The sequence below is a fragment of the Folsomia candida genome, unplaced genomic scaffold (genome assembly GCF_002217175.1).
Source record: "Folsomia candida strain VU population unplaced genomic scaffold, ASM221717v1 Fcan01_Sc001, whole genome shotgun sequence".
Taxonomy (NCBI): domain Eukaryota; kingdom Metazoa; phylum Arthropoda; class Collembola; order Entomobryomorpha; family Isotomidae; genus Folsomia; species Folsomia candida.
The window spans coordinates 21,231,773-21,259,660 of NW_019091193.1; the positions used below are offsets into that span (position 1 = coordinate 21,231,773).

General features: G+C 37.1%; 2 protein-coding genes and 1 long non-coding RNA gene across 9 annotated transcripts in view; 1 reads left to right on the plus strand and 2 right to left on the minus strand.

Moving 5' to 3' along the window:
- The window catches only part of LOC110863356 (protein groucho), a 71,068-nt gene that overhangs the window by 31,780 nt on the left and 11,400 nt on the right, over positions 1–27,888 (minus strand). For all 7 annotated transcript variants that reach the window (XM_035846913.1, XM_022112642.2, XM_022112640.2 and 4 more), the window contains 2 exons: positions 19,962–19,980; positions 13,757–13,801 (listed from right to left, as the gene is read on the minus strand). In XM_035846913.1, coding sequence (XP_035702806.1) covers positions 13,757–13,801; positions 19,962–19,980 — 64 coding nt within the window. The remainder of the gene's footprint in view (positions 1–13,756; positions 13,802–19,961; positions 19,981–27,888) is intronic.
- LOC118434119 (5'-nucleotidase-like) lies at positions 1,005–4,435 on the plus strand. Its single transcript, XM_035846914.1, has 11 exons — positions 1,005–1,182; positions 1,246–1,542; positions 1,621–1,845; positions 1,933–2,128; positions 2,200–2,361; positions 2,454–2,515; positions 2,587–2,773; positions 2,875–3,036; positions 3,123–3,353; positions 3,431–3,817; positions 3,889–4,435. Exons 1-11 carry the CDS (start codon positions 1,054–1,056, stop codon positions 4,044–4,046), a joined length of 2,196 nt encoding a protein of 731 aa, XP_035702807.1. The 5' UTR covers positions 1,005–1,053; the 3' UTR covers positions 4,047–4,435.
- On the minus strand, positions 13,897–16,894 carry LOC118434120. The gene is made up of 3 exons (XR_004833783.1): positions 15,480–16,894; positions 15,361–15,413; positions 13,897–14,251 (listed from the first exon to the last, which is right to left on the minus strand). It is a non-coding gene; the product is annotated as an uncharacterized LOC118434120 (long non-coding RNA).

Sequence of the window (27,888 nt, forward strand, 5' to 3'; positions counted from 1 at the left end):
TGGCAGTGCATGTCATGAGTATGTGACTTGACATGAAATCAAGCAACTTGATCTCGGAATTGACAAAATGTTTATATTTATCTTTACTCTTTACCAACCTCACTTTACTCAACAAATACCAACCCGATTTTTTTGTGATTTCAACTCCACACCAAACGAAACTGAGGCTGGAAGAAGGAAACACTTCTCAATTACACTAAAATTTGTTGTTACTCGTGAAGAATGTGTATGGGGGAGTGGAATGCAATTTCCCTGCAGAACCTGAAAAATCGTTAGGATAAAATATCACTTGGTTCCCCGTGTCAGTTGTAACCTCAGCAGTGCACATTAGAGTTCGAGCACCAGTAAAGAAATCAGACCATGTTAACGCGTACTCGATTCCTATACACGTAGTCATTCATTCTTGGACTGGAATTAGTGGAATTTGACAGAATTACTGGTTAGCTCAAGTAATGTTTATGTTTGTCTATTTAAAGATAAGATTTCACTTCCAACATTCTGATACGCGTTTCTTAGTCATTTCAGTCCATATGAGAATGCATGCACACAAGAAAGGTTATCGGGGAAAGAAAAAAAGATGTCCATATACTTCTTGTGTGTTTACACGTGTTCATAGATCTGAGTATGAACTATGCTCATTGTAAATCATTGAGAGGAGCACAAATTTTCATTTGGCTTATCTATAATTATATTACTAGGTATTATTACATTGATAATTACAATTGCACATTGTTTGCGCAAATTTGCACATAATTTGAGCGTACGTGCTGGCTGTCATGTATCCATATAAGTCCATATTCCTGAATTCCAGTAAGATGGAAAATATGCAATGATGTTGAGCCTGCATGTACTTGAACTTGTTTGTGTGTGGGGTCGGGTTGCGTTCTCGTCGATTGCCACCTTCATACATAAGTCATGATTGATAACCAATTAATGGGAAAATGAGCATGGACGGTTTTACGAGGCATGAGAAATTTATAAAAGGCAAGAACTCTACGAGAAAGCATTTAATTAATTGTTTAGTCTTCTCCGAGCTGAAAGCAGCATACAAAAATGGGGGCTAGATCTAAATCTCTGGGAATTTTATTGTTCGCAACATTGGTGCAAGCAATTAAAGCGGAACAAATTCGGATAGGGTTTACTCATTACAACGACATTTTAGGACAGTATCAGAGCTTCAAAGTAACGTTATTTATTTTTTAAGGTTTGCTAAAGCCTTATTGTTGTCCTTTTTCTGTTGCAAAGGAGAACAATGGGGAAATTCAGCCATGTGACAAAATTACAGATGTCGGCTGTTCTGCTGGCGTCGCAAGACTGATGGGCCATGTCAAGTCCATAAAAGAAAACGATTTTGGAGCAATACATGAAAGTTCCAAATTTTTAGTAACGCCAGGAAATATTATTTCGGGAGAACATGGGTGGCTCTCCCTCTTGTCAGGGACTTATGGATGGGACGATCCTTATGAAGAAATGGGCGAAACTTTGCAGTCAAGGTGGACAGGCTATTTTTATGATACCAACTACTTCAGGCCGAATGTTACGGTAGGACGGAAGAATTCTTTAAAAAAAATTAATCACGTATTGATGCGAGCTATTTATCTATGGAATTTTCCCCCATAGTCCTTAGGGCTCAAAGAATTTGAAGGAGGACTCTCCAATTTGCTCACATTCCTCAAAGCTGCAGAAATACGTCCCATAGTGTCCAACATAAATTGCAGGGCACAGTACACGACGGACGAAGAAAGGGAATTTTGTACCCTGGTGGATAATCATCAAAAGGTCACAATTTCATCTTCTGATGGGTACAAAATAGGATTCGTTGGCTATGTCAATCCACTTGTTGTTGTAATACATACATACGATTAATTATTTACTATTAGAAATATTTTAACTTGTATTATTGAGAACATGACATTTTTTTAAATTGTGTAGCATTTATCAGAACCAGGGCAATTGGAATTTATTGAAGTAGTGTCTGCCGTGTCTCAAGTTGTCGAGACGGAGTTATCAGACGTTGATGTCGTAATAGCTATTGGATCTGGATCTGTTGACACTGCAAAGAGAATACTTGACGGTGTCCCGAAATTAAAATTAATTCTTCTTGGCGATACCGCCGACAATGTTGAAGGTTTCAAAGCAGGAAATTTGCATGGGTTTGTCACCTATTCCATGAAATAAAATACTAATGTAAATTCATAGGAGAATACCCTTTGCAATATGGAGAAAAATTCATTGCCACTGCAGCAAAATACGGAAAATCCATTGGAAAATTAGAGCTTGAAGTGGAAACTACAACTGGATCAGTTGGGGTAATTTCCACGAATTCTAGAGTTGTTCAGAATAACGATGCTGTACAATATGGTAAGTATCTGTGGACAAGTGGTAGTAGTTGTCGATGTTGAGTATGGGACAAAAGTAGTAATCATCATTAGCATTCATCATATTTTTTTCAGATACTGATGGTGATAGTAAAATTGAGAGCATGTCATCAACTACCAAAAGTGTCGGTGCCAAGGTTAGCCTACTACAAAAAAATTATATGAAATGATACATGGTGATAATTTTTAACGTTGAATATTTTGCAAGAATGTCATCCTGTTAAAAAAGAACTTGGATGATTCGCAACAATGCAAAAACAAGGAGTGTACACTGGGCAGGTTGATTGCAGATGCAATGGTCCATTGCGCTTTCAAAAATGTGACTTCGGCTCCCTCAGAGCTCATTGGCCTGTGGCATTCTGGAGGGTTCTCAGCTCGAGACTACACTGAATCTTGTAATCCGAATAATTAAGCCTTTGAAATCTTTGTAAATTATGATGAACTGGTATTTAACGAAATGCTAATTAAAACGATTAATCTGACCAAAAATTAATAGCTATCCTTCAAATTTCAAATACAAGAAAATTCCTCCCGTACCAGAACAGTGCTGTTTTAGTCACTGTAAATGGGACTATTTTGAAGACAATGTTCGAGTCAAGTGCAACAGGGATCTCAGAACCTCCAAGACCTGATTGGGGACAGTTTCTACACGTTTCACGTAAATCCTAACTGTTTAGCTGACGCATGTATTTAATACTTGCAACAGAATTTTATATGGCACACTTCTGATTATCGTATGCACAGGTGGTGTCGAAGTTCAATACAAATTCAATACACAAGCTGGAACGTATTTAGTAAAGTCTCTGAAAGTTCTTCAGAAGGACCCTGTAACTGGTGGCTTTGTGATAAAGGACGTTGAAGATTCAGTTAATTATCATGCTGTCATTCCCAGTTTCTTGTATAATGGTCGAAGCGCATTTTACTTTTTGCCTGGTACCTTTGGTAAAGTTGGAAATATTGATAAAATCGACATAGGTAATAGTGAAACGCTTCACTTTATCTCAACTACTAATGATAGTTAATTAATGTCTTAATTGCTCTAATGATTCAAGGGAAAGATTATCAGTGTCTTGATGGCTATTTGCAAGCACTTGGTGTTTTGGGCTACAACGCGGAACATGATCGAATACTAATTGAAGGTGACGAGCATGACGATGGTTCCACGACGAGTGCTCCTATTATCACAAGTCCCCCAAGCACAAGTACTACGACGACAGCACCTCCGACTACCGTTGACAGCACAACAATTGGTGATATCCACACGAAAACCGAAGCCAGCACTACAACTACTACGGCTGCTTACCCTGAAACTGAAACTACTTCGGAGGCTGCCGTAAGAAGCACCACGCCTGACGCCTCTCAAGTGAAAGACGCTGAATGTGGGGCTTATTACTATGATCCAAGGACCATACTTGAATTGTCTTTGGCAACTTCTGGTCGTAAGTTTTCTTGAATATAGGAGTGAGTCATATAGGATTCTAAATTAACAACTGCATTTTTAATTTCACAGTTACAGTAATATTCCTCACCTCCATTTCCATCATAGTGACTGGAATTTATTTAATGCTTAACCGTAAGGGAAGAGCGACCAGTGCTCGCTCAGCAGACGACTGGTCACAATTAAATAATGACCAAATTACAATTATTAGTCAGCCAACAAAGAACTAGCAGTTGCGCTACATATACAAGCTACACATATAATTATTATCAGCATAAAGTTATTTATGAATGAGCCAATTAAAAAATATATACGTCACACGAGCACAATGCCGAAACAACAGGAAATATTTTCTCCAGCAACATGGCTATAGTTTGGTCGGATTAATCACACAGTTCGTAAAATCAGCAACATTGTCGGACCCTTCCTATTAACGACGAGTTATTAACACGCCCATGTTCTTAATGACCCTTCACTCCACTTCACAACAGCCTGCACTCACACACATGTTTAATGCCAAACTCGTAAACTTTTAAGGTTTTCACTACATCCTGCAAAATGATGGTTCTCTTGCGTGTTTAGATGCCGAGTACAATAAAATATAAAACAACAAAGTACGTAAATATACGCTATGTACTATCATGTGCATATAAAGTTTTGCGCTTAATATAATCTACTACTGGATATACATACATGTTATGGTACCTACTGTAGTTTTGCATGCTTATTTTTACTGTTGTATTGCCCAAGAGAACGGAGCAAAGGGGAGGCAGAAGGTGCAGGGGAATATATTTTATCACATGATTGAATAATGTTACACCAGGTAGGAGCAGCCGGTTGTTATACTATTTTATCCGGCGTAATGGTGCCACTGGAGTGATTAATCGGCATTTTCTATTATGCTGTTTAGTCATGCCATTTATGTTTCTAAATTAGAGGGAGACTGACCACCACCACACGAACCACCCCTATTATTTTATGGGTCTGATTGGCAACAACCGAACCAATTTACCTTTTGGTGTGCGAGCCAAAGCTGGTTGGTGTGATATAATATAATCAAGACGAAGGTAACGAGTTGAGATAACATCTCTAAAATATTATGGGAGTGAGCACATGCATACGTAAATATTTACACCCACAAATATAATATGGACCCATTTCTTCCCAAGGTGGAAGGCACACAATTACACACAATTTCAGGAATGTCGACGGTTCATTTCATAAAACCACAACACAATCCATCCGCGTACTTCACCGTCTGACCCTCAAACAAAGTTACACCACCTCCTCGAGAAGATTACATGGTCGACACTTTATAGATTTCGTGACCAATTACAATGTCTTTCACAACCGAAAAAGCTTAACGTTGTTACATTCCATGTTCTCGTTACTTGGTTCGTTGCTGCATATTAGCAGTTATAGCTCGGAAAATGATGTAATGTTGACTTGTTTTGACTTGCGATAAGCACGAAGAGCTGTGGAACTGGTTGAATTCACGGTGTAAAGTCATTTTATTCTCGTATATCCACTCCTTCCTTCTTGTGGCGTTTGCGGTAGTGCGGTGGTGAAGCAACTTAATAATTGTGTGTGATGTATGTTGGACTCATGACTTTATAGCTTGTACGTTTGTGGTTACTTTATGCCAGATATCACTGTGTATGGATATCAGTTTTTCGAGAGTGAGGAATTCATCCCGCAGTAATAATAATAATTGTAATTTAGGTCTGTTAAGCAATTATCAATATAAATTATTCAAAGGTAGGAGGAGTAGTTGGACTGAAGCAGAAGTGCGATGTATTTAATAACATGTGAAATGGAGAAGACAACGGTTGATAGTTCATAATTATCAGTCACTTCCTGTCATTATAAGATTTGGGAGCGACTCTGGCATCGTGATCCAAATCAACTCCTACTTCATCAGGAGTGGACATGCACATACGTAATCGCATCATTTGTGTGCATGATCTGGATTTGGGCATTCGAATGCACACTTTGGAAAATTTTGGATCTTTATAGAGCGTATAAATACATACCGACATTATTTAAAATCAAATCAGGTTGAGAGCTGAGGAGTGATTGTTAGTCCTTTTTTGGATAATAAAACCATCAGATTATTTATTTGGTGATGGTTCTCATTTTAATTTATTAAACAGGGTCTCATTCTTAACTTGTTTTCAGTTTTTAATCAGGCGCACCTACCACATGTACCTGTGTAGTTATCGTCATGAGCGTCTTGGGCCCATGTATGCAAGATAAGAAGGAATGGAGCTCATCCTTTTTCTAATTAGCACTCTCATCCGTCCACGCAGCCAGCCAGCACAGAGGTTTTAATCAATTAATCTCTCCTACTCATTGACTCCTCAGCCACAGGCTCGTCGTAATACGGCGTCTGCCCACAGTCATCATCGGTTGGAAATTAATTAGGAGTGGACACACAATTAGTTTTAATGTCCATCCCGTTTGTAAGTAATATGTATGGTAATCATTTTCTACCTGGCCTCAGGGGACGACAACCTTATTTTACATGACACAACACATTTTTTAACAATTGGACGAAAATTGCAATTTCTAGATAAAATAATAATAATGATAATTCTCCACAACCGCAATTCCCCACCAGTCTTGCTGCTTTTTTAAGTCCTTTTTGGGTTTGCATTATAACGACGATCATTACCATTACCTAATTTATTTAATGCCTTACCTTTGTACGATTGTGTATGTTTGTACGTTGTCCGGTGGGCATGCATGTCCACTTGTCGGTTTTGGTTTGACCATTCGTTTCGTGACTGACCAACATCCAATTTATTAACTCGCTCAAACGCAACCATACTAGCAGCCAATAAATAAAATGAGTTTGGATGGAGGAGCTTTCCGTCCTTTCTTATTTATAAGAGACCACCTGGGAGTCAATTGGTTTGGTTCTCTTGCTTGGTTTGTTTTTTGGTTAGTCAACCCATCACTTCAATTCACCAGCTCAATTTACTTTAGTCGCGAACAACAAATCCGCAATTCCGTTCCTTTCTTTCTTTCTGGGCTTCTTCTCTCAAATATTCCTGCTTCTCTTAATTTAGGCAGAACAACCAGTACGTACGCAAATATATTGTCTCTGCTATTTGCAATACAAAAAGTAAAAAAGAACTCTCCTCAAATCACACAGTTCTAATTTACATAAGAATCAGCATTTTAACACCTTTTAATAAATATTCTAACCAAACATGGGGTTTCTCGTAATCTCGCCAATTGTAATGTGCATGACAGTTGACATTGTGTCACTGCATGAAGCAATGAAATAAAATCTGCTTATTTAAATAAGACGGAATTAATGTCAACATCGACTTTATACATTTTTCAATAAAGAAAAAGCGCCGAGTCGATTGGTGATGTCATGCTGAGCGAGTCTTGGCTTTGCAAAATCTCTGAAACCAATACGTTTTCAAGTTTTTTTTGCAGGTAAACAGAGCTCTCCTTTCGAAGAGAAGAAGAGTTAAACTGAATGCGTCTGAAATGCCATACTGCAAGCAAGTAAATGCCAACAAGTCTAATTGGCAACAATATAATGAGCCAAAGCCCACACGCTATACACCAAGCAATAAGAATAATGTAGCTCGAAAGAATTGACAATAGGAATTTTTTAAGCCTGAGTGCTTATCTACATAAATTCACATTTGCTATGCATTCTCTGTCCAATAAAAAAGCTAATCCTTTTTAAGCTGTTAAATGTAGCGCAAGAGAGTTGGGAGGACCACAATGTTGTTGTGTGCTGACTGAATGGATCGACGGATTGAATTAAATGAGAGATAAACCCGTGTACAATAAATATACACACTTAAAATAATCCCACATTGGCTTGACTAGTGTATGCAGTCGCACTATTAATAACCAAATGCAGTACGCGAGCAAGCGTCCGTGTCGTGACTTTGGATAAAAAGAGTTTGTATAAATCATCTGAGAAAATCCACCATCAAGAATGAGCGTGAATAGAAGAATTGAATTCAAGTGAGACTAAGAAGATTTGGCCAATTTCTGATTTAACCGTTTACAACAGACAGCAGCAGGGATACATTTACATTCAGATTGACTCTGAAAGAAGAAATTACTTTACTCTTCACTTCGTGCCACACAGCATAATTATTCTCTCACATTTCTGATTTGAACCAATGGCTGTTGCGATAATTACCAAATTAGCGTAAAGTCAAACGCTCATAATAAAGGGGGACGTTGACGTGCAAGTATGGGCACAACGTGCATACAGCAACTGTAGAATTAGTACAGTGCAGGAAGTGACATCATGGAGTGCATGCAGTCAGTATTTATCTGCAAGTGAACACTGTTCATGCCGTACAAACTAATCTGCAACATATTATAGGAGAGATTTGAACTCGTGAAATGTCACAATTTTTGCCATGGGTTTTCCGAGCCCTGCTCCAATATGGCAAGCAGGCTCTGTGTCTCTTGCTGGTAGATCATAATAATTTTTTCCCAACTTTTCATTACCTCCCCACAGACACCGATGATGATGATGATGAGTCAACTTCCCGTCTGTTCACACCAACTTTTATTTTCCTTTCTCTTTCTTGTGTATAATCCATTCTGGTGTTTATTGTAGTCGCAGAAGACGAGCTGCTAGTTCGCTCGAGTGCTCACTAATGGATCGACTCGGCTGGAGATAAAAGTGTAAAAAAAAGTAAAGTGTGAGAAATTGCTCCTCAGTTCACTCACTCCCAAGAATTCAATTCATTCTGCCTGCTCAACTCACTCATCTCTTTGTTGTACTTTTGCCAGGGACAAGATCAAAATTAAGATTAAACCGAGTTCCACACAAACACACAACACGTCCAACTAAAAACCACCACCAACCAACAATTTTTTGCCCCTTCTCCTTGCTACGCATTTATGTATGTACAAAGTCAAGCAGCAATTGTCATACTGCTCATTGCTCTTCAATGCGTAATTAATTACTTTGATTATATTTTTATTATTTTTATTATCCTTCGAGACGTATCTCACTCGAAGGATGGTGGTGGTGCAGGCTTAATGAAATCAGAGACCACCAACTGCTTGCCAGCACAAAGATTAATGAAACATGAGCCGTGTTGAGTTGAAAGATTAAATTTGTGAAGTCAACCCGAATTGCTTTAATTTGATTTAATTAATGCAATAAGAAGAGGAATACTTTTGTTCTTTCCGTCTTCATACAAAATGCTTTTTTTTCTCATAGCTCGTCTCCTGGCATTTCCTCCCCATGTGTGTGAAATGAATGGTGAGATGTTCATCCGAGCGATAAATGGAAAATTAAAATAAAAACGAGCCGAGAAGCGTTTGCTTACTCAAACTGATACTTTTTAGGGCTTATTTTTTTACCTTATTTATAATCCTCCCTCACACTCAGTCACACTGTGGAGCATACACATGCATGGATACACGAAGAATGCTTTATCGCCCATGTCATGTCACTTCACCATCATGCCTGGGGTGTGCTAATAGCGGAACCCCCACTGCTCACTCTCCATTCTTCTTCATTTCATTTAATCCCTCCGAGAGATCGAAGCTTTCTGCTGAGAAATAAGAGATACTAATCCTTCTCGTAAATACAACCAACATTTCTGATGGGTTTATTCAGAATTCACAAATTGTCTGATTATACATAAAACTTGTCTCTAAATTTCCAACTAAAAACTGCTCGTAGACACCTATTCCTCTTATTTTTTTAGAGGAGACGTATTTGAAAAAAATGCTTGAATCAATTTATTTTGGTGCATTCTGAAAAAGGTTCATCTCATCGTCTTGTCCCCTCCTCCTCCTCGGTCTGCACTTAATAAAAATGCCAGTTTCGCTTTGACCATTCAATTCACAGAAGGAGAGTGAATAGCCAAATTAGAGGCTGCTGTGGCTTGCTTTACTCACAATAATCATCTCCATTTTAAACGGAGGCGAGCAAAGCAAAGCGTGACTTATTTCGGAAGGAATTCAGCACCGTCATTCTCACCTCAATTTATCTAATCCCCAATCCCCATCACATCGGATTATTCAGAGAAGATGATGAAGAAGAAGAAGAAGTGCATCATCCTTTCCTCAAGTGAATGAGGCATCTGTATCTCATCCAACACTTTTTGTCGCCTTCTTAACTCTATTTCAATCTCGGTTTTATCCTGTCTAAAAATCTGTCAAAATTCAATGGCTTCCTTAAAAATAAACAATAAACTCAACCAGTCGACTAAAACTTTAACAGGTTGTTCCACCGTGTCAACATTCCATCGCATTGTTCTCATGAAACCAGCTTAATTCATTGTAACTTGGATGAGCTGGACAACTCTCAGGAATTCCTATCCCGTCAAGGATGTAAACGTATCATATTTATCAACAGCTATTTACTCTCAAGAGTAAACAAATGTATTAGCAATACACACTGATAAAATTTAACTGTACATACTTCTAATTGTAGAGACATAATTCAAAGTAAAGTTAAAAAAACAATAATAATCTCTTTAAAAGAAACAAATTATTGGAGAATTGCACGCCCATTTCCTCTTCCGTCCCTTGTTCCGCTATGCATATGTCACTCGTCCCCTCTTAAATTGCTTTCCCCACTGCTTTTTCTGCTGCCAGAATCATCCCAAATCGATTTTCCCCCTCCACATCACACGACACGAGAGCAATAAAAAGGCAAAAGTGTTAGTTGTGCAATAATATCACGGTTTATAACCACTTTAAAGAGAAAAGTCACGAGTATGACGAAGAGGAGAGTGAATAGTGTGGTCGAGGAAAGCACTTGAATGGAAAAAGGGGGAAATGTTTACGACTTTCTCTCCCTGTCCGCCCCATCTCTCTTAACTATGTCGGAGGGCAAACATGGTGCACATGATTTGGATTGAATATTTTTAGACCCGCTATGCACACATGTATATCTCTCAAGTACGTAGTATACGAGACCCAACCAGAAAACACAAACCTCTGCTGCTGCTCTTTATGCACTAGTACTTTTCTTGCAGCCTCGTATGCATCCAGTTTTCCTGACTCTTTTGTTGTTGTGATGGGCGAATTGAGTGGGAGGTGACGGTCTGACGGGGACTTTCCCCTGCTCTTTAGCAAAAGAAGAAGCCCTGTTCCGCTTGAGGAGACAACATTTCCATTCGAATTTGAACTTTCTTCTCCACGTCAAAAAATATGCTACAGTTCAACACTCACTTTACGCTCCGGTAGCCACCCCATGCCATCATCCGGGTGAAGTTGAATACACTGAGGAGGGTCGCAAGAGGAATCTTTTAATACGAATTTATACTTTTTTTGCTTCACTGATGCAACTTTCCTGATCATGTACATGCCTTTTAAGAATATAAAAATGACAAAATCCTAAAAACTGGCAATGTTAGTTGAGCCCAGAATATTGAAATTTGGGAGGTGGAATTTTATTTGAATGTGAAGGAGGAAGCGAAATGGCAGGGAAAATGAGAGCGAGTGTGGAATTTGTATAAAAATATGTGCAGTTAGTTCAGCAGCATCATCCCCTTTTTCTCTCTCTCTTTCTCCCTCACTTTCTATGTATGGCCGCATCCTTCATCTTATTTAAAAACTCGTGCAATAAATTGATCCTTTCACTGCGCTTTCTCCACGCCAGCTTATCTCCTCTCGTTTCATCTTCCGCTTCAATTGCTTACTCTTCTTTGTCAAAATCCTAAGCTCTGGATGTACTAATGTTGCCTCAATATCCATATCTTACGCCGCGCACATAATGCCATCCCCACCCCCGCTCACTCTCATTATGCGCTATACGAACCACTCGTCATTTATTGTTCATTCTTATGTAAAATCTAATCTTGGGCCAATATACTTTCTAAGCTGCTCCTGCCCCATCTCCCTCCACTACTACATCCTTCAAGTATTTACATTCTGTGGTCGACAGTCACTTTTTCATTTTAATTTCTGCACTGGTTCTCCTTAAAATTTACAAAGCTGAAAAATTCCATTGTTTAGAGAGATAAAGAGATGTTGGATTTTTTAAGCAGCCTTTCATCATCCTTTCTCATATCATCTCCGTTAGCCTTTGCATTATTGCAATGAAGATGGCAGCCATAATAATAATGGAGATTAGATGAGGAGATGAGCGCTAAACTTTCTTAAGCTCAAATTCCCTTCACTTCTTTGAATTATTAAAACTTTCTCCGCCTCTGAACAAAAAAGTTTGTCTTTTTTCGCACGTAATTTACAACTCATTTCACTCGACTTCATCCCGGAATTATTCAAGGAAATCTGCATTCTTGAGATTTTTTTATTGTATTACAGCAGCTTCAAGAAATACAAAGACGTCCTCCTTTCCCCTTCCCTTCCACTCCATTCCCTGTCAAGATGTTCTCGAGAAGACTAAAAAGTTTGGGCAAGGAATTTTTCTGGCGGTAGTTTAGTACTTGAGTTGATTACATGACCGCCACTAATGACTTCTTTCTCTCTCTCTCTCTGTGGTAGCACGAGCGAGTAAAAACTTGCCAAAAAAGTTTGGGTTAAAAGAATTAAAGAACCAGAGAAAGGCGGATCTCACTTGCTTAATTATGTGTGTAGCTTTGTTCGTAATGGCGGTAATGCTGTATACTTCACGTACCTATGTGCATATATATTTATAATGGGCATGGTTCTCAAGTATAACTTCTTGAGAAGCCAACAACCATGTCTAATTGGAAATTAAAAATAATCTTGTTACTGCTTTGCTTTCACCCTCTCAAAATGATGCATTTTATTATCAGTTCTTCCGCCATCTTGACATGGATACCGCGGTGGTACAAGAGCGTATTATTGCATATCAGATCCTCGCAGTCTTTCGGAGGAAAAATAGAGCTGGGATTTATTTTAGATTAAATTCGAGAATGAAAAGGAGCTTAGTCAAGGTGGAGCACGCTGGTGGTGGTCGTGAGAGGGAATTGATCCCAGATTCATTCAATTTTGTCCAAGTTTACTATGAGGACAGTGTCATGTCTCCTCATCATGATCCCGGCTTCGATAAGTAATAAAGTAGATGGGAGTGGAAGTAAGATAGAAAAGTAGCTTAGAAAAGTGCATTCAAAATTTATTCAAGTTTTCGGGTGACAGCCAGATCCAGATTGGAACGAACGGAGACAGGGCTAATCCCATTTTATTCAAATCCCATTTAGCTCACTTACTACATAAAATTTAGGAACCCCGTGCACTCTCAAGTTCGCATCCATCACAATCTCTTTCACTCTCACTCTCGACGCAAAAATGTCAATACCAAAACTGCTCACATTCATTTTGATCCTTCAAATTTGTGACTAAAAATCGGTTTCGTGCTTAGAAATTTCTAGAAATCTCGGTGTACGTATGAATATTTTTTATAGTACATGTTCACAAAGTATTATTTGTAGCAAACGGACCCTGTAAAGAAAAGGGATTAAGAGCTGAATGACGGGGATTCCCCTCTCGAATTGAGCCGCACATCCTCGGTGATACACTCAAACGACGCCGTACATAATGGGATGTGATGTAATGTTAAAATAAAATTTGAAATTCAAACAAAACTCTGGTTTGTTGCATATTTATGAACAAGTTCCATCCCCCCACCTACTCCAGCAGAGTTAGTTGACGGGTGAAATAAATATGCAGATACGACTGAGTTTGTCTGGTCGTGGTTATCTTCTCCTCCTGCCACGTATAATTGAGTCGAATTGAAAGAGACAAAGAATTCAATTGGATTCGTGGAAGGGTAGAATAATTGATTGGTGTTTTTAGGTACGATTCAAATATGCATTTCCATAATGCATTTTTTATACGTATGCTCTTTAACTGATATTCTAGATTTTACTGAATTCGTGCAATAAAATGCGACTTTGTTATCAATTTTTAATTGTATTGTCGCAGGGATTTTTATACCACGCTATAGTTTTTTGTACATAAAATTATTTTTGTCGAAAAAATTAGTTTAAAATTGTCTTACCATGACGTAATGTCGTTGTATCTCTATCTTCTCACTGGCTAATTTCTGTGAAAATACAAACAAATTAGAGTTAGTAATGGAATAAATGCATACTTAGTCATTTTTTTCGTTGTTAGGTATTTCCCTCACTAAGAAAAAATCGAAATGTGGGCGAAGCTCCACGCCGATTTTTTCTTAAATTAATAAATGACTAGGAGAAATACAAAATTTAAAATGTGGACAAAGAATTCCAAACCGATTTTATCGTAATTGTTAAAATGACTGATTTATTACAAAAAAAGAACTCAGGAAACTGGAGAAAGTAAATACATTAAGATTAAATTTAAAAAAACTAGTTCATATTAATGTCATTTGTGGGAACAGGCGGCACGACGAGGTCAGGCCTCCATCCTGGAAATGGTGAAAGCTGCAGAAGAAGTAGCAATGTTCTCTTCTTTTTTCTGTAAATAAGTTTCCTTCTTGGCAGCAGCCTCTTGTTCAGAGTATTTACATTCACTGAAAAATGCAGCACGGAATTAGACCTCAGCGAAATTTGATATAGCATGTAGAGGGAAACCAAGCCAAAAGTACAACAAACCTCGTTTACATATTGAGCGAGAAAGTGAGAAAAACTCGGATTCAGGTGGGTATCCACCACCATCGCGTGACAGTGCCGTATCCGTCTCACTTTCTTTTTCAAACTACATAAACATTGCATGTCAAACCATGCAGGATTAATTAAATTTTTGTTTATCAAAAATCGTTTAATTTTTGTCATTATTAATTCACATATGTTTTAATTTCGGACGATAAGGATAAACGAAATTTGCTTATCTGAAAAATTGATAAGCATAAAGATTAGCCCCGTAGCGTTAATTTTCGAGTGGATATCGTCATTATAAATCCAAAAGAGTTTGAGTTTTGGGGCTATTTGAATAAGCGGAATTTGCTTATCTGAAAAATTGATAAGTACAGTGATAAACCCCGGGGCATTAATTTTCTACTGGATATTATGATTATTAATTCTGATAAGCTTATGTTTTTAATTTTTGGCGATTAGATAGTTAAAATATCGCAAATTTTAAGTTCGGTAATTAGTGGCCAGAGTTTGTTACGGCTCTTGCGATATAAGATGGCCCCCACAGCAACTTTGACCCCAAAAATCTCATGGTTCCAGTCATTTTGCTTCGGACAACAAAAGCTGAAAATGTAGCTCTTCTATGGTAGAAAAATCTGGCATCAGGTTGTCAGCCGCAAAATGACTGGAACCATGAGTTTTTTAATGATTTATGCGTAGGTAAAAAAAGCGCGAATTTTCGAATTTTGAAACTTTTGATGCGTCAAAATGTTCGTATTCATGGGGGAATCCAAATTGCAAATGCAAGTTGATGTCTAATTCTTTTTTTATCGAGTGTACATTGACTTTCTCACTTTTCCCAATTATTTACCCCAATTTTTGAAGGGGGAGTGGTTGCAAATAATTTAAAAACAGTCATGCTACATTGACCCTTCAACCAAAAGTTAAATTCGCAATTTTTATATAAAATTTGGTGAAATCGATGCGACCGGGATATTTACTTTTGGCTTGGCCAGCCTCTGTAATAATAAATGCGAAATTCGCTCACTATCCGTGGTACCCCATTGCAGCGCCAACACCTTTGATTCTTCTTTTTCTTGTCTATAATAAAATTTAAACATGGTAAACTCTTTGATTGTGGTTATTTTGTTTTAATTTATCACTTACCCTTAACGTTTCTTCAACCACCATGGCCTCCACCTCGCTTTCCACCACCACCGCCGGGAACGCTCAACATAAATGCACTCCCAAACGGGTGCCCACTCACAATCACTTGATGATTATATTTCCCCATCTAGAAATTCGAAATTATAATTTTGGTGAGTTTTCCAATTAAAAAAGGAGTTTGAATATGTGGTTAAAACTTACATTCACGAACAACACTAAACAACAAGGCGACAACAAAACAAACTGCGAATTCAAAATATTTTGTTCTGAAAGACCAAATTATTTGTTTTATATTAATTCAAATTAAAAATTCAATAGGGACTAACTGATGATTTGCTAACCTAGCTTTATATTGACTGATGTCAATAAAAATTGTAGCAAAAAGTACTTACTTCCGAGAGAAAAGGAAAAAAATGCCTCCTCTCATCGCCATTGTCGTTATCGTCAGAGTTCTTTCTGCTGTTGGTAATTAGTTTTTATTCTTATAATAACATTTAAAGAAAAAGCTAGGTTAGCAAAGTATAATAATTAATTTCGATGATTCATAGTGTGTTCGTATCTAGTGTTTTCGGCCGGTCTTCGTTTTTCGTCGATTTTTCGCAGTTTTTTTCCTTTTTTCTTGGAGGTAAGTACTTTTTTCTAGATTTTTTTGAGATTAGTAAATATAAAGCTTGGTTAGCAAAGTATTTTAAATGAATAAATTTCATGTGCAGGAGATTTGTACTGCAGCTCGTCGACGTCTTCGTTTTTCTTCGATTTTACTTTTTTTCGTTGGTTGTGGGTAAGTTATCAGTTTTATAACATTTAACAAATTAAAGCTAGGTTAGCAAAGCATTTTAAATGAATATATTCACCTGCAGGGAAAATCCACTGCAACTCATCGTCGTCTTCGCTTTCTTTCGACTTATATAGTTTTATATATTTTATTACATTGTATTTATTATTTGTTAAATAACTGCTTTGTGCGGTTTCAATAAATAGCTGCTCTGTGCGGCTAAATAAATAACTGCTTTGTGCGGTGAAATAAATTGTGGTTATCGCGTTTCAACTTCCAAGACCCTCGGTGACCACGTTGAAGTCTGCAAAGGACCTTTTGTTATTCTATATTGTAGTTGAAGGCTGTACTTCATCAACGCCCCAACGGGGTCAACTTGATGCTCACATCAAAAGTTGTGAAGCAAGGAAATTACTCTTTGACCGGAACGCTCGATTCCAGTGTGAAAAATGTTGGTTTTCATGCAACAAGAAATGGGATTTTGATTTACATATGAACACAGAGCGTCACAAAATTGGAATCAAGTGGTATGGTTGCATTCCTTGCAATTTTGTCACTGACATGGAAAATCTTTTGACCAAGCATGAGTTTAGAAACAAACATCGAGCAATGATGGAAGACGAAGATGTGAAAATAAATATTAGAGTTAGTAAAATCCTCACCATGGAAATATAGGGGTTATTATAACATTAATTGTTACAATATAATATTATTATAATTATATGATTCTTAATAATATAATATAATAATATTATTATTATTATATAATATTATATAATATAATATATTATATAATATTATTATATATATATATATATTACAATATAATATATATATTATTATAATTGTAATATTATTATTACTTATATAATATAATTATATAAGTTATTATTATTTTCTCACTAGGAGGTTAATGTATAAATGACGGGAAAAAATCGAAAATGCGAAATGTGGTCGAATTTTTTCTTACATTTATAAATAACTGGAAAAAATACAAAGCTTTTAGTAGTAAATTTATTTATTTGAGAATGAATACAAGAATGAATACAATGTCTACGTAAAATAAAATTGAACTTATTACACGTTATGATTTTATTTCTTCACTGAATTTACTGTCGTTGTCTATGCGAGTAACACATGTGACACAATTTATGATAGACTTTAACGGAAAACAATTTAGACAGGACAATCGGATACAAATTATTCTACTAGTACTCTTGATCGGCTTCTCCCTCGCCCTGGATGACCAAAATATTAATATCATTAAAAGTTGGTGGAGGTGGAGGTGGAATTATTATTCCTGGGGTCCAGCTAGGAAAGGGAAGCCACTGACGTCTTGTTGGCAGAAGCTTCGTTCTCTTTTCTTCAAAAACTCTGCTTTCTTCGCAGCTGCCTCTTCTTCCGAATATTTGCATTCACTGTAAAAGAAACGAAGAAACAAAATTTCTTTAAATTTCAATTCCCATTCTTCAGGTAGGCATTATTAGAATCTCTGAACCACATTTCGGCTTTCTACGACAATTTTGAAATTTTGATGCATAATACCGCACCCAATCAGGTGACCCCAACGGTAGTTAAATATACTGAGTAAAGTCCCGCACGTTATGTTTAAAAATTTTGACAAGGAAAACGTGTCTGGGGTTCAGCAGTTCAAGTCTTCCGTGCCGAAAGGTTTCCGGAACAATGATCGAGTTATACCCAGAAGTAGAGCCCTACATTGATCAGATTTTTCACTCCCAAATAGGAGTCCACTCACAATTACTCGATGATTAAACCTTCCCATCTGCAAAATAGTTTATTTATTGTCTAATTGTAGCTTTAAAGGTGTGGTCCAAAAGAAAACTTCGGATAAAGTTATTGTAATATTTATAAACAAACTACCTCTTTGCCGATGGGAAGGTGCTTTGCCAACTTGACTTTTGCGAAATTGCATTTGCCAATTGTTTTGAGAAGGCGATCTTTGCCAATGTGAAGCTCTTCCGAGGTACGACTTCTGGAGGATGATAACCTCTGACTGACTTCACGCGTCTTTGGGGAACTCAAAACTCCTAACTTGCGTCAAATATAGGCAGAAAGTTAGGTTACACTTACAATTATTGATGTCATGTCGCATTAAAATTAGGCTAAATACATAATTCGGGCATTTAAAAAATTCTGGGCATGAGTCAGTGTCATCAGATCATCACAAAAAAGTGCTAATGTCATGTATCCTTTAAATAAATGCCACATAAAAATTCCTACCCTTAATACTGACAACAGCAAGCACAAGTTGTGGATGAGTAAAGTTGACACTGAATGATGATGCAAACTATTATTAATAATTAATATTACCGAGTTTTTGATAATTAGTTAATTATAAATTGAGTAAAACTTACGGAAATTAATATTTGACATCAGAGAATGATCAACCTGTGCACTTAGCAGGAAGAACGGAGCGAGAAGCAGTGGTGACTGTTGGCAACGTTTTTCCATTTGCCGCCAACACTGCTTGCTTCTTTACTTCTCCTCTCAGCAAATCAACAGGATATTTTTTACTCTCATCACAAACGATTATTATAATTTTTTTATTTAATTAAATGTTCATTAATTGGTAAACCCGTTATTATAATGATCAATAGCAACAATTGGTGTCTTTTGTGTCGTCAATTAGCTCTACTTATATCCATCAGTATCGCTGTATCCATCCAGCTTTCCCTTGTGTTGTGGATTTCCGAGGTAAGTAATTCCTGTTCTCATGTAATTGAAGAAATTAAAGCTAGGTTAGCAAAGTATTTTAAATGAATAAATTTCATTTGCAGGGAAAATCTACTGCAGCGCATCGTCGTCTTCGCTTTTCTTCGATTTTTGTTCTTTTTTGAACGGTTTCGGGTAAGTGTCAGGTTTTACAACATAAGTATAACAAATTAAAGCTAGATTAGCAAAGTATTTAACATGAATAAATTTCTGCTGCAGGGAAATCCACTGCAGCGCATCGTCGTCTTCGCTTTTCTTCGATTTGTCCTGTTTTCGGTGGTTTTGGGTAATTTGTCAGGTTTTACAACATGTAACAAATTTAAGCTAGGTTAACAAAGTATTTTAACTAAATAAATTTCATTTGCAGGGAAAATCTACTGCAGCCCATCGTCGTCTTCACTTTTTTTCGACTTATGTAGTTTTATATTTTTATTACATTGTGTTTATTATTTGTAAAACAACTGGATGTGCGGTTTCAACAAATAACTTCTTAGTGCGGTGTTTAAGAAAGGATTTCGTGTCCCAAAATGTCTTCTAATATATATAAATATAAATATATATATATAAATATATATATATATATATATACATATAAATATATATATATAAATATCTTAAACAAAAAAATTGACTATCGATAATTCAGTTATTTATTATCACTCTTGGAATGCTAATGGAATTGATGAGGTCAAAATGGACAACTGGACAACTCAATCTGCATAAGATGAGTTTGCACGGTGGCACTGATGCAGCGCAACATACCTGCCATCATTTCCGCAGATTGATTTACATGCTTATGCTGAAATACCTATGTAAATTGTGCTCAATCTGCATCTTTAAATGCAGACTGACAAAGAATGCAATCTACACATTCCAACTCAAAAATACATACATATTCCTACATATTAGGAATCTGAACGATTTATATACTTTTAATTAAATAAAATATTATATAATTAAATAGAGTTTCTTACCTCGCATTCCAGTTTTAAACTGCAAAAAGTAACAAGTGTCAATTAATTTTAGGCTTTGGCAAATTTATCATAAACAAACTAATGTAGACATAAATACCACAACATCAAGTATACAGGTAAATTTTAAATTTTGGGGTGAATAAACCTTGCCTTAATGTGTAATAATGTTCAAACAAGAAATAACCTACGTCCTTAAGATTGAGACAAATAATTTAACACAATAAACCGTGTTGTCCAACAAACATAATAGTTTACTAAATATAAATGACATTTCACTAAAAGGAAATACTCGTATTTACGGAACTAGTAGTATGTACAAACGTCCAAATCTTTTTACTTATCTACATATTCATGCCTATAAATTTCAAGTAGTTTCTGCACAATTATGGTGATGACGCACCTCTAATGGATTGATTCATTTAATTATTTCCTTCGCCTAATTAAAGACTTTTCCAAAGGAATATATACGTCCGCAATTTATTTGAATAAATTTCCAGATTGCTACCACATACATACGTACATAAAAAATAAATATATATGTATACCGAGTGCAGACAGACGGAGAGGGATAAGTAAAACCATTAGTTTACTCGTTTTACTCAATCATTCTCTGAATCAATCTTACGTATTGAGAGCGGAGTTGGAGTAATAATAACTCTTATCTTATCGATTGGAAAGGGTAGACGGATTGCGTGATTGTTCCAAATAAGTTAGCCACGACTTGACTTGGACAAAGCAGCCAAGGAGCACGGCGAACGACCACGTTGCATCAACCACCTCGAGAGAGAAAGCAAAAGAAAGAAGGAAATGCTAGTGAATTGTTTATGTCCAATTGTCATGTTATGCTCTCAACCTCTTGCTTTCCCTCCGGCTCGCTCCGCCTGCTGCTGCACCAACCTACACGAGTTTGCAGCAGGTCAAACAGAAAACTTGGACTTCACCGAGAACAATTTCAAGAAAGTCAGGCCATGTTGTGTCATGTTAGTATTAGTCTTAACAGAATATGTAAGCGAATCAATCAACCAACCCGGCGCTCCTTGTGTGTGTACATACATATGTATATGCTCCGCTCAAATTCCCATGTTTGACCTCAATGAAAATATTGATTAGTTCGACTACATACTTTCTCATTTTTTACCATAAACGCAAGGCATATTTACCAAAGAATGGCTTGGATCGATTCGTGGATTGGTGGACGTGTATTAAACATTATGATGACAAGCAAGGATTTCTGCGGTGTGCAAGCAGACATTCGCCGCCGCTTGGCTTTACTGCCTACGACTCATTCTCAATTAATTTGCACCTTGACAATAATCGCTCCGTTAAATGCTCTTGCTGAAAGGCTTCTGTATGCATGCATTATTTCACTCCCACGTACATGCATAATCTAACCGGAACCACACACAATTGACCACCTACGTGTGTACATGTGTAGGTATTCCAAAGTGCTAATTCTGCTACAATGAAAAGAACAGTGAGGGAGGTGGGAAGATGGGGAACCTGGCATATTGTGCAGGAAACTAATTCACCACGTTCTGAAAATTTTCATAACCGTGCACACTTTGCGTTCTAAATTGCACCCATGCCCGTCGTAATTTTACTTGCGTTAAGATATCCATTAAGATAATTCTTCTCTAATTTATGAACCCGGCGTGGACCTTTACCCCCTAAATAAGATAAATTTAAATATAATTCAGCATTAAAAACTGGTTTATCATGGCATTGTTTTAAATTGACAGAATTTGGCAAGTTTTTCAAGTCAGCTCCATATATTTCATCAAGTAATTGAAGACAACAAGCCAGCCAGCTCTCAATACAAGTAAGTAATCGCACGAAAAGATAATGCAACCTGACACGACACGAGCTAAGTTAATGACAAGGAATGAACTAAGCCAATCAATTCTCGACTGTACAGTTAGACCTGATCTTAAATTCTGGAATAAATTAGCCACAAGGGAGTGTCAATTAGTAGATAAATAGAATAATAACATGTACGAGGGGAAAGTACTGCATACCGACCAAAGTTCAATTACCGTGTGCAAATATTTTGCAAAATGCCGTTGGCAAACTATTACATTTATACTAACAAGGGACACTCACGACCTGTCGTTTGAGTCCAGGGTACCCACTATGTTTTTTTAGAATCTACTAGGACCCCAGATGAAGGATTCATTCATATTTCCGTGTAAAACTCATATTTGGCGTCGTGCCGTGGCGCCAAATTCGCCAAATTTGAATGTTTTTATTTTTGAAACCGCCATAACTTTTGAAATCCTGGACGGATTTTCAAAATTTTTGGCAAAGATCATGACAAGGAGTTCAACTTTCTTATCCCATGAATTTTTTTCCAAAATTATGGCTTTTGACTTTTCGCAAAATTTCGAAATTTCGGGTTCGTCGAAAAAATGCTAAAAATATCTCAAAAATTAAAATTTTTTTATTTTTATTTTTTTCTCTAAAATTTCGACTTTTCTGATCATTTTAAGCATAAAATTTTAAAAATCCGACATAAACTGCAAAAGTTATGGGGGTTTGAAATTGGTCGAAAATGCAAATTTTTAAGTTTGGCGCCACGCCATGGCGCCAAATATGAGTTTTACACGGAAATATGAATGGATCCTTCATTTGGGGTCCTAGTAGATTCTGAAAAACATAGTGGGTACCCTGGACTCAAACGACAGGTCGTGAGTGTCCCTTGTAAGTTAGATACTTGAACAAATACCTCCTGCTATATAAATACATATGTGCCAAAACAACGAATTGTGCTGTTGAGCCAGCAGTAAATCCGTTATGAATATAATTTTATTAGCTACATGTTGTATTGTTTTTGCTGATTAACTCGTGAACTCTATTATTTCTGCAAATTTACATGCGCCAATTTTTGCAACCAGTGCAAATGGTAAATTGCCAGATTGCGGTTCTCTTAAAAATCATACATATATATCGATATAAAAATCAAATGGGAAAACCGATAAATGTAAAATAGTCATCTATTCCGACGTTTTATGTTGGGTATTAAATCAACGCCCAATTATTGGATCAATAAATATATGAATTAGGACAGCGTTTGACATTTCCCCTTTGACATTTGACACGAATGCCGGCGACGAGAGTGAGCTGCATGGGAATGAAATAATGCTCAATCCATTGCGTTTAAGTGGATCATGTCGTCCTCTCATTTACAACATTTGACATGTCCACCAAAGATACGCAACAACCGTTCGCTCAGTCAGTGGGAATTGCCTATCATTTTATAGAACATTCCCTGTTGACACTCTGTGTGTCCCCTCGTTATAATTGTAAACTTGTCTGACATTTTACATTAACATTTTACATTGCAAACAAACATTTCATGCTAACAAAGTGAGGACAGAGATTAAATTTGGGAAGAGACGGCCAAAGTGCAATTTCATGTAATGTCCTCTCCTCCTCCTCCTCCTCTCGTTTTTCTATATGCTGCAGACTGCCACCAGCACTGCCACCACTCGTTGACTTCAACATCAATTGGGTCCATTCCCATTTATTTCCAATCAATTAATTCTTATTAAACGAAATGCAAACCACTTCACACACGTTGCATTTAGTGTAGAAATGCAAACAAATTGGAATTAATTTCACAACCACTACGTATTTATCTACCCATCTACTATTTGGCTTATTCGACATCAGTGATATGAACACGAACGACATGGCAGGAGTAAATATACAATAAATATAGATAACCTTTTAAGCAAATGTCTCGGTTCACAAGTCACACAAATGTTTGTCCACTCATATATAAATAGCACATGTATTTATCTTAGCATGTCTAAACATAAAAATATGTACGTCATTCCAGCTACTCAACGTCACATGACATTAAAAACTGCAATATTGCAGTTTTGAAATAAATTGTGCGTATTATTTAATAAGCATAATTTTTCGCCAGGGCCAGACTCTAATGAGTCAAGAAGGAAGGATGATATCATTTACAATTGGCAAAAAAATAATTGCATTTTTTACGTCACAAAAAGCTAATGCGATGATTTGATTGAATGACAATGACAGTATCATCAAATTAAAGAGAGATTACATTCCATTAACATTATTAGCGTCATTAGCATTAACACGATGTATGTTGCAATACGTGCATAATTACCTGTTGTCAGTGTAATGTTGCCCAACACGGCGAGATTAATATTTCTCATTATTATGTAAAGATGGAAAAAGGGAGAAAAAGTCAAGAAAAGTACAAAAAATGCTGTCTGGTGTTGTTCGTGGTGGTGGTGGTGGTGGGACTATTTGGCTGGTAAATAAATAAACCAAATGATGATTTGCATTCAACTCAAAAAGCCTTTGAAAACTTTATCCAACTTTCCGACTTTTTTGTACATATTTATTTCATGCCAGGAGCAACCAGCTCAAGAGAGTTGAAAGAAACCTACTCGAGTGGATTTGTCGAGTCGAGTGTGGGTTGGTACTTGGTTGGTTGGTTTATGTTTGAGATAAAATGACATGAATAAATGAGAATGAGATGTGCAAAAAAGTGGGGACAATGATGTGTGAATTCGTCACGCTGTTGGAGCCTCGAAAAAGTTTTAACCACGCCAAACCAACCAAAATAAAATTCCGACATGAACCATCCGAGGACCACTTGGAGACAGAAGCTTGCCCTCTTCTAACAAGTAGTAGTTTCGAGTGGAGTCATTGGTTGCTTGTATACTTTTACTTTGTACGCACTCACTTATCTACTTGGCTGGTGGTATGCAATAAAATAAAATTTGTCATGTCCGCTAGCTGCACTGCAAAGTTGATGGCAGTGCATAATGCTTGGAGTTTCAAGTCTGCGACAAGTTGTTCTCTACGTATGAATAGGATCTCCGCGGACTAACAACTTCCACCAAGGGTTATTTATACGCAATCACTATGCAGTCCAATGATATCCAGGTTGGATGGGCTTTTCAAAGGACAAATATGTGGTTTGGTCGTGGACTAGCTATTTTGAGCTTTAAGACATCCTGTCACCGCCTCACCTTGCATTGTCTTATTTTTTCTATTTTCTCCACCATTTTTGGACTTTCTGCCACGATTTGAAACCAACAAACCAATCTTGTAGCTCCCCGCTTGTAGTTGTGCAATACTTATTAACCCCCAGTGGAAAGGCATGCATGCATGTACTCTGCATTAAGGAGACTGATTATTATAGTTACGTAGTCAAAGTCCATGTAATACTTCAAATTCCATTTCCATGAAATCTTATTACACTTGAAATGATAATCCAGAAACGTTCGCCATCGTTATACATATAAGAAACACGCGTTTACTATTGTCCTCCCTGAGCTGGGGTCCTCTCCACAACTGGTGAAACGAAAGCTGAATATATATGCTCATGTAAGTGCGGAGAGAGAGCTGACACGGCTGTTGCTGACCTGACACCGATGGACCGAGAGTTGGAGTTCGAGACGTTCGAGTGGACAGGTTGGCTAATGCTTACAAATGAGATGGGTTGGGATTACGTCGAGCTATCTGCTGCCTTTTGGGAAGATGCGTTACACGGACGGACGGGTTACTTGACTTGCTCGATGCTTCATTGTGATTATCAACATCAACCATCAAATCAAATCAGCACCAGTGCAGGATTATTCACAGTCAAGTCATGTTCCATTGTTCGTCCCTCTCTTAACCCAACCAACCAACCTTCACACAAGATCAGCCATAGAATCAGCTAACTAACCAACAACGCTACTTAAGTTGCAGACGAAAAAGGATGCTTGTCCTGTACAAGGTGTACAGTGTTCGAATATGGTATTATGACTGATATGATATACCCAACTCGTGTGCGTCTCTATCTCTGCCTTTGGGGGAAAAAGAGCTGAGTGACTGTTATATGCCCAGAAAAAATTATTATTTCGTTTGATGTGAAATCATGATGAATGAATGCAAATTTTTAAAACCAATAATTTTACATTTTAAAATACATAAACTTATCGCAAGGAATTTTTTAAAACCTGTCATATCAAACTATTTGACGGTATGGTTTAGTATGTACTAAAGCAAGATCTGAGTATCTGAGTTCCGAAAAAATGCCACATCGAAATGCAGGAGAAGCATCAACGGCGCATTTTATTCATTCTTCACGTCGACTACACAATTTACACGCCCAACCCACGTAACAAAAAAAACTGCTTACTTGTTTATCTGAGCTCCAAGCACATATGTAGCGTGGATAATTGATATGCTCATTGTTACCATTGCCTCGGCCAGCCAACCATGCATTCATTTTTACAACAATTATTAATACCACATAAACTTCCATTCAGTGGGGCAGGTTGCCTCCATTTTTTACACGCGTTCTGATCATACCTCCATCGTGGAATTAGGGAACGGAACATGTCCTTGTGAATGTAACAAATTAGATGGTCGGCTGACAATAAGAAGTTATATGCAACTATTTACCACCCATTTAACAGTCGATTTATGAAAATTTTCAGATAACGTGTTATGCAGTTTTAAAATTACTTGCCATATCTTTCACGGTGTCACTTTTATAGGAAAGAATTAATCCGTAATTTCGTAATTAAAGTGTGTCTTAATTAGTCCTGACCACCACCCAGTAATCCGGAAATACAAATTATTTAAACCTCAACTTTGTCTTTACGTTATCAGTGGTATATCAGTGTAAAAGATAATGCATGCATTACAGCTTCTGCATTTAAAGCAACTGGTTCAGCATTTCTCTTACGTACGTACAATAATTCTGACGTGAATACTGAATTAGTTTATCACCACATGAATAACATCCTCAAAAATTTTAAGTAGCCAAAGAAGCTTCAACTTTAAGACGCACGTAAGATGCGTGTCATGTCAAGTGTTAGAATTGCAATTCTCTCATTGTTTTGATGTTTGAGGGTGTGGCAGGCTGGGTAGCATTCAATTCACAACAAAGGCAGATGCAAATTTCATATCAAGCTTGTCAATACATACCCCCGGTTCCTTAATTTACTTGTTACTTAAACCCAAGCGAGGAATGATAAACTGCTGTCCGTATTTCAGCCTGGCGTACAGTCTTAAATCAAATGCAGCAGAATTATTATTCATCTTGTGAACATCTTGAATTCATTAGTATTCAAATTCAGTTCAGATTGGTTTTACTTTTGGACGATGAGTGAATGAATCGCTGCTTATGAAATTATTTTATCACTTGTTGGATAAACGTTATAGTTGCACAAGACAATGACGAGCTAAAGAAGAAGAAATTATTTATTGGACTGTCATGTCGTACATTTAATTCAAAATACTTGGCACCTACTAAAAACACACGGCAGCAATCTCACATTTAATATTTTAGCGTACTTTTAACGAAACACAGAACAGAATTGCATACCCTGTAGCCCAGCGGAATATGGGCTTAATAAATAATGATACTTATTCTTACTTGCAAATCGTACTGTCTATACAAACCTGCAATGGTTATCCTGCACTGAACAATTTTGCCCGTTTTATGAACGCCATACGGAATCATGTTATATTAAGTTTTATTCTAAACAAGCTTAATTTATTTCTTCAGATGATGATCATCATCATAATGCTGGAAGTCGGGGTAATAAATGAAGACTTGCTTCTTGCCCTAAGCGGACAGAGTGCAGTCTCACAATCATTCTTGTTTCGTTCCCTTTAATAAATAGCGAATCTCAGAAGAAGAGGAGCATATAGACAGCCGCCGGGTGAGACTCCGTCCGGCTGACAAGGTATGATTAGCATCATTGTGAAAATTGTAAATTACACGAATACAAGAGCCACAAATAATAAAAGATGATGTGGATGGAGTGGAGGAATGCACATTGTTTCGTATCATACCCAATTGTTGATTGTGCTCGTACAAAGTGATTTGTATCCGAGATGAGGGGAGAGTCTTGTTGTTGTTGTAATGCAATCCAAGATATTTTGG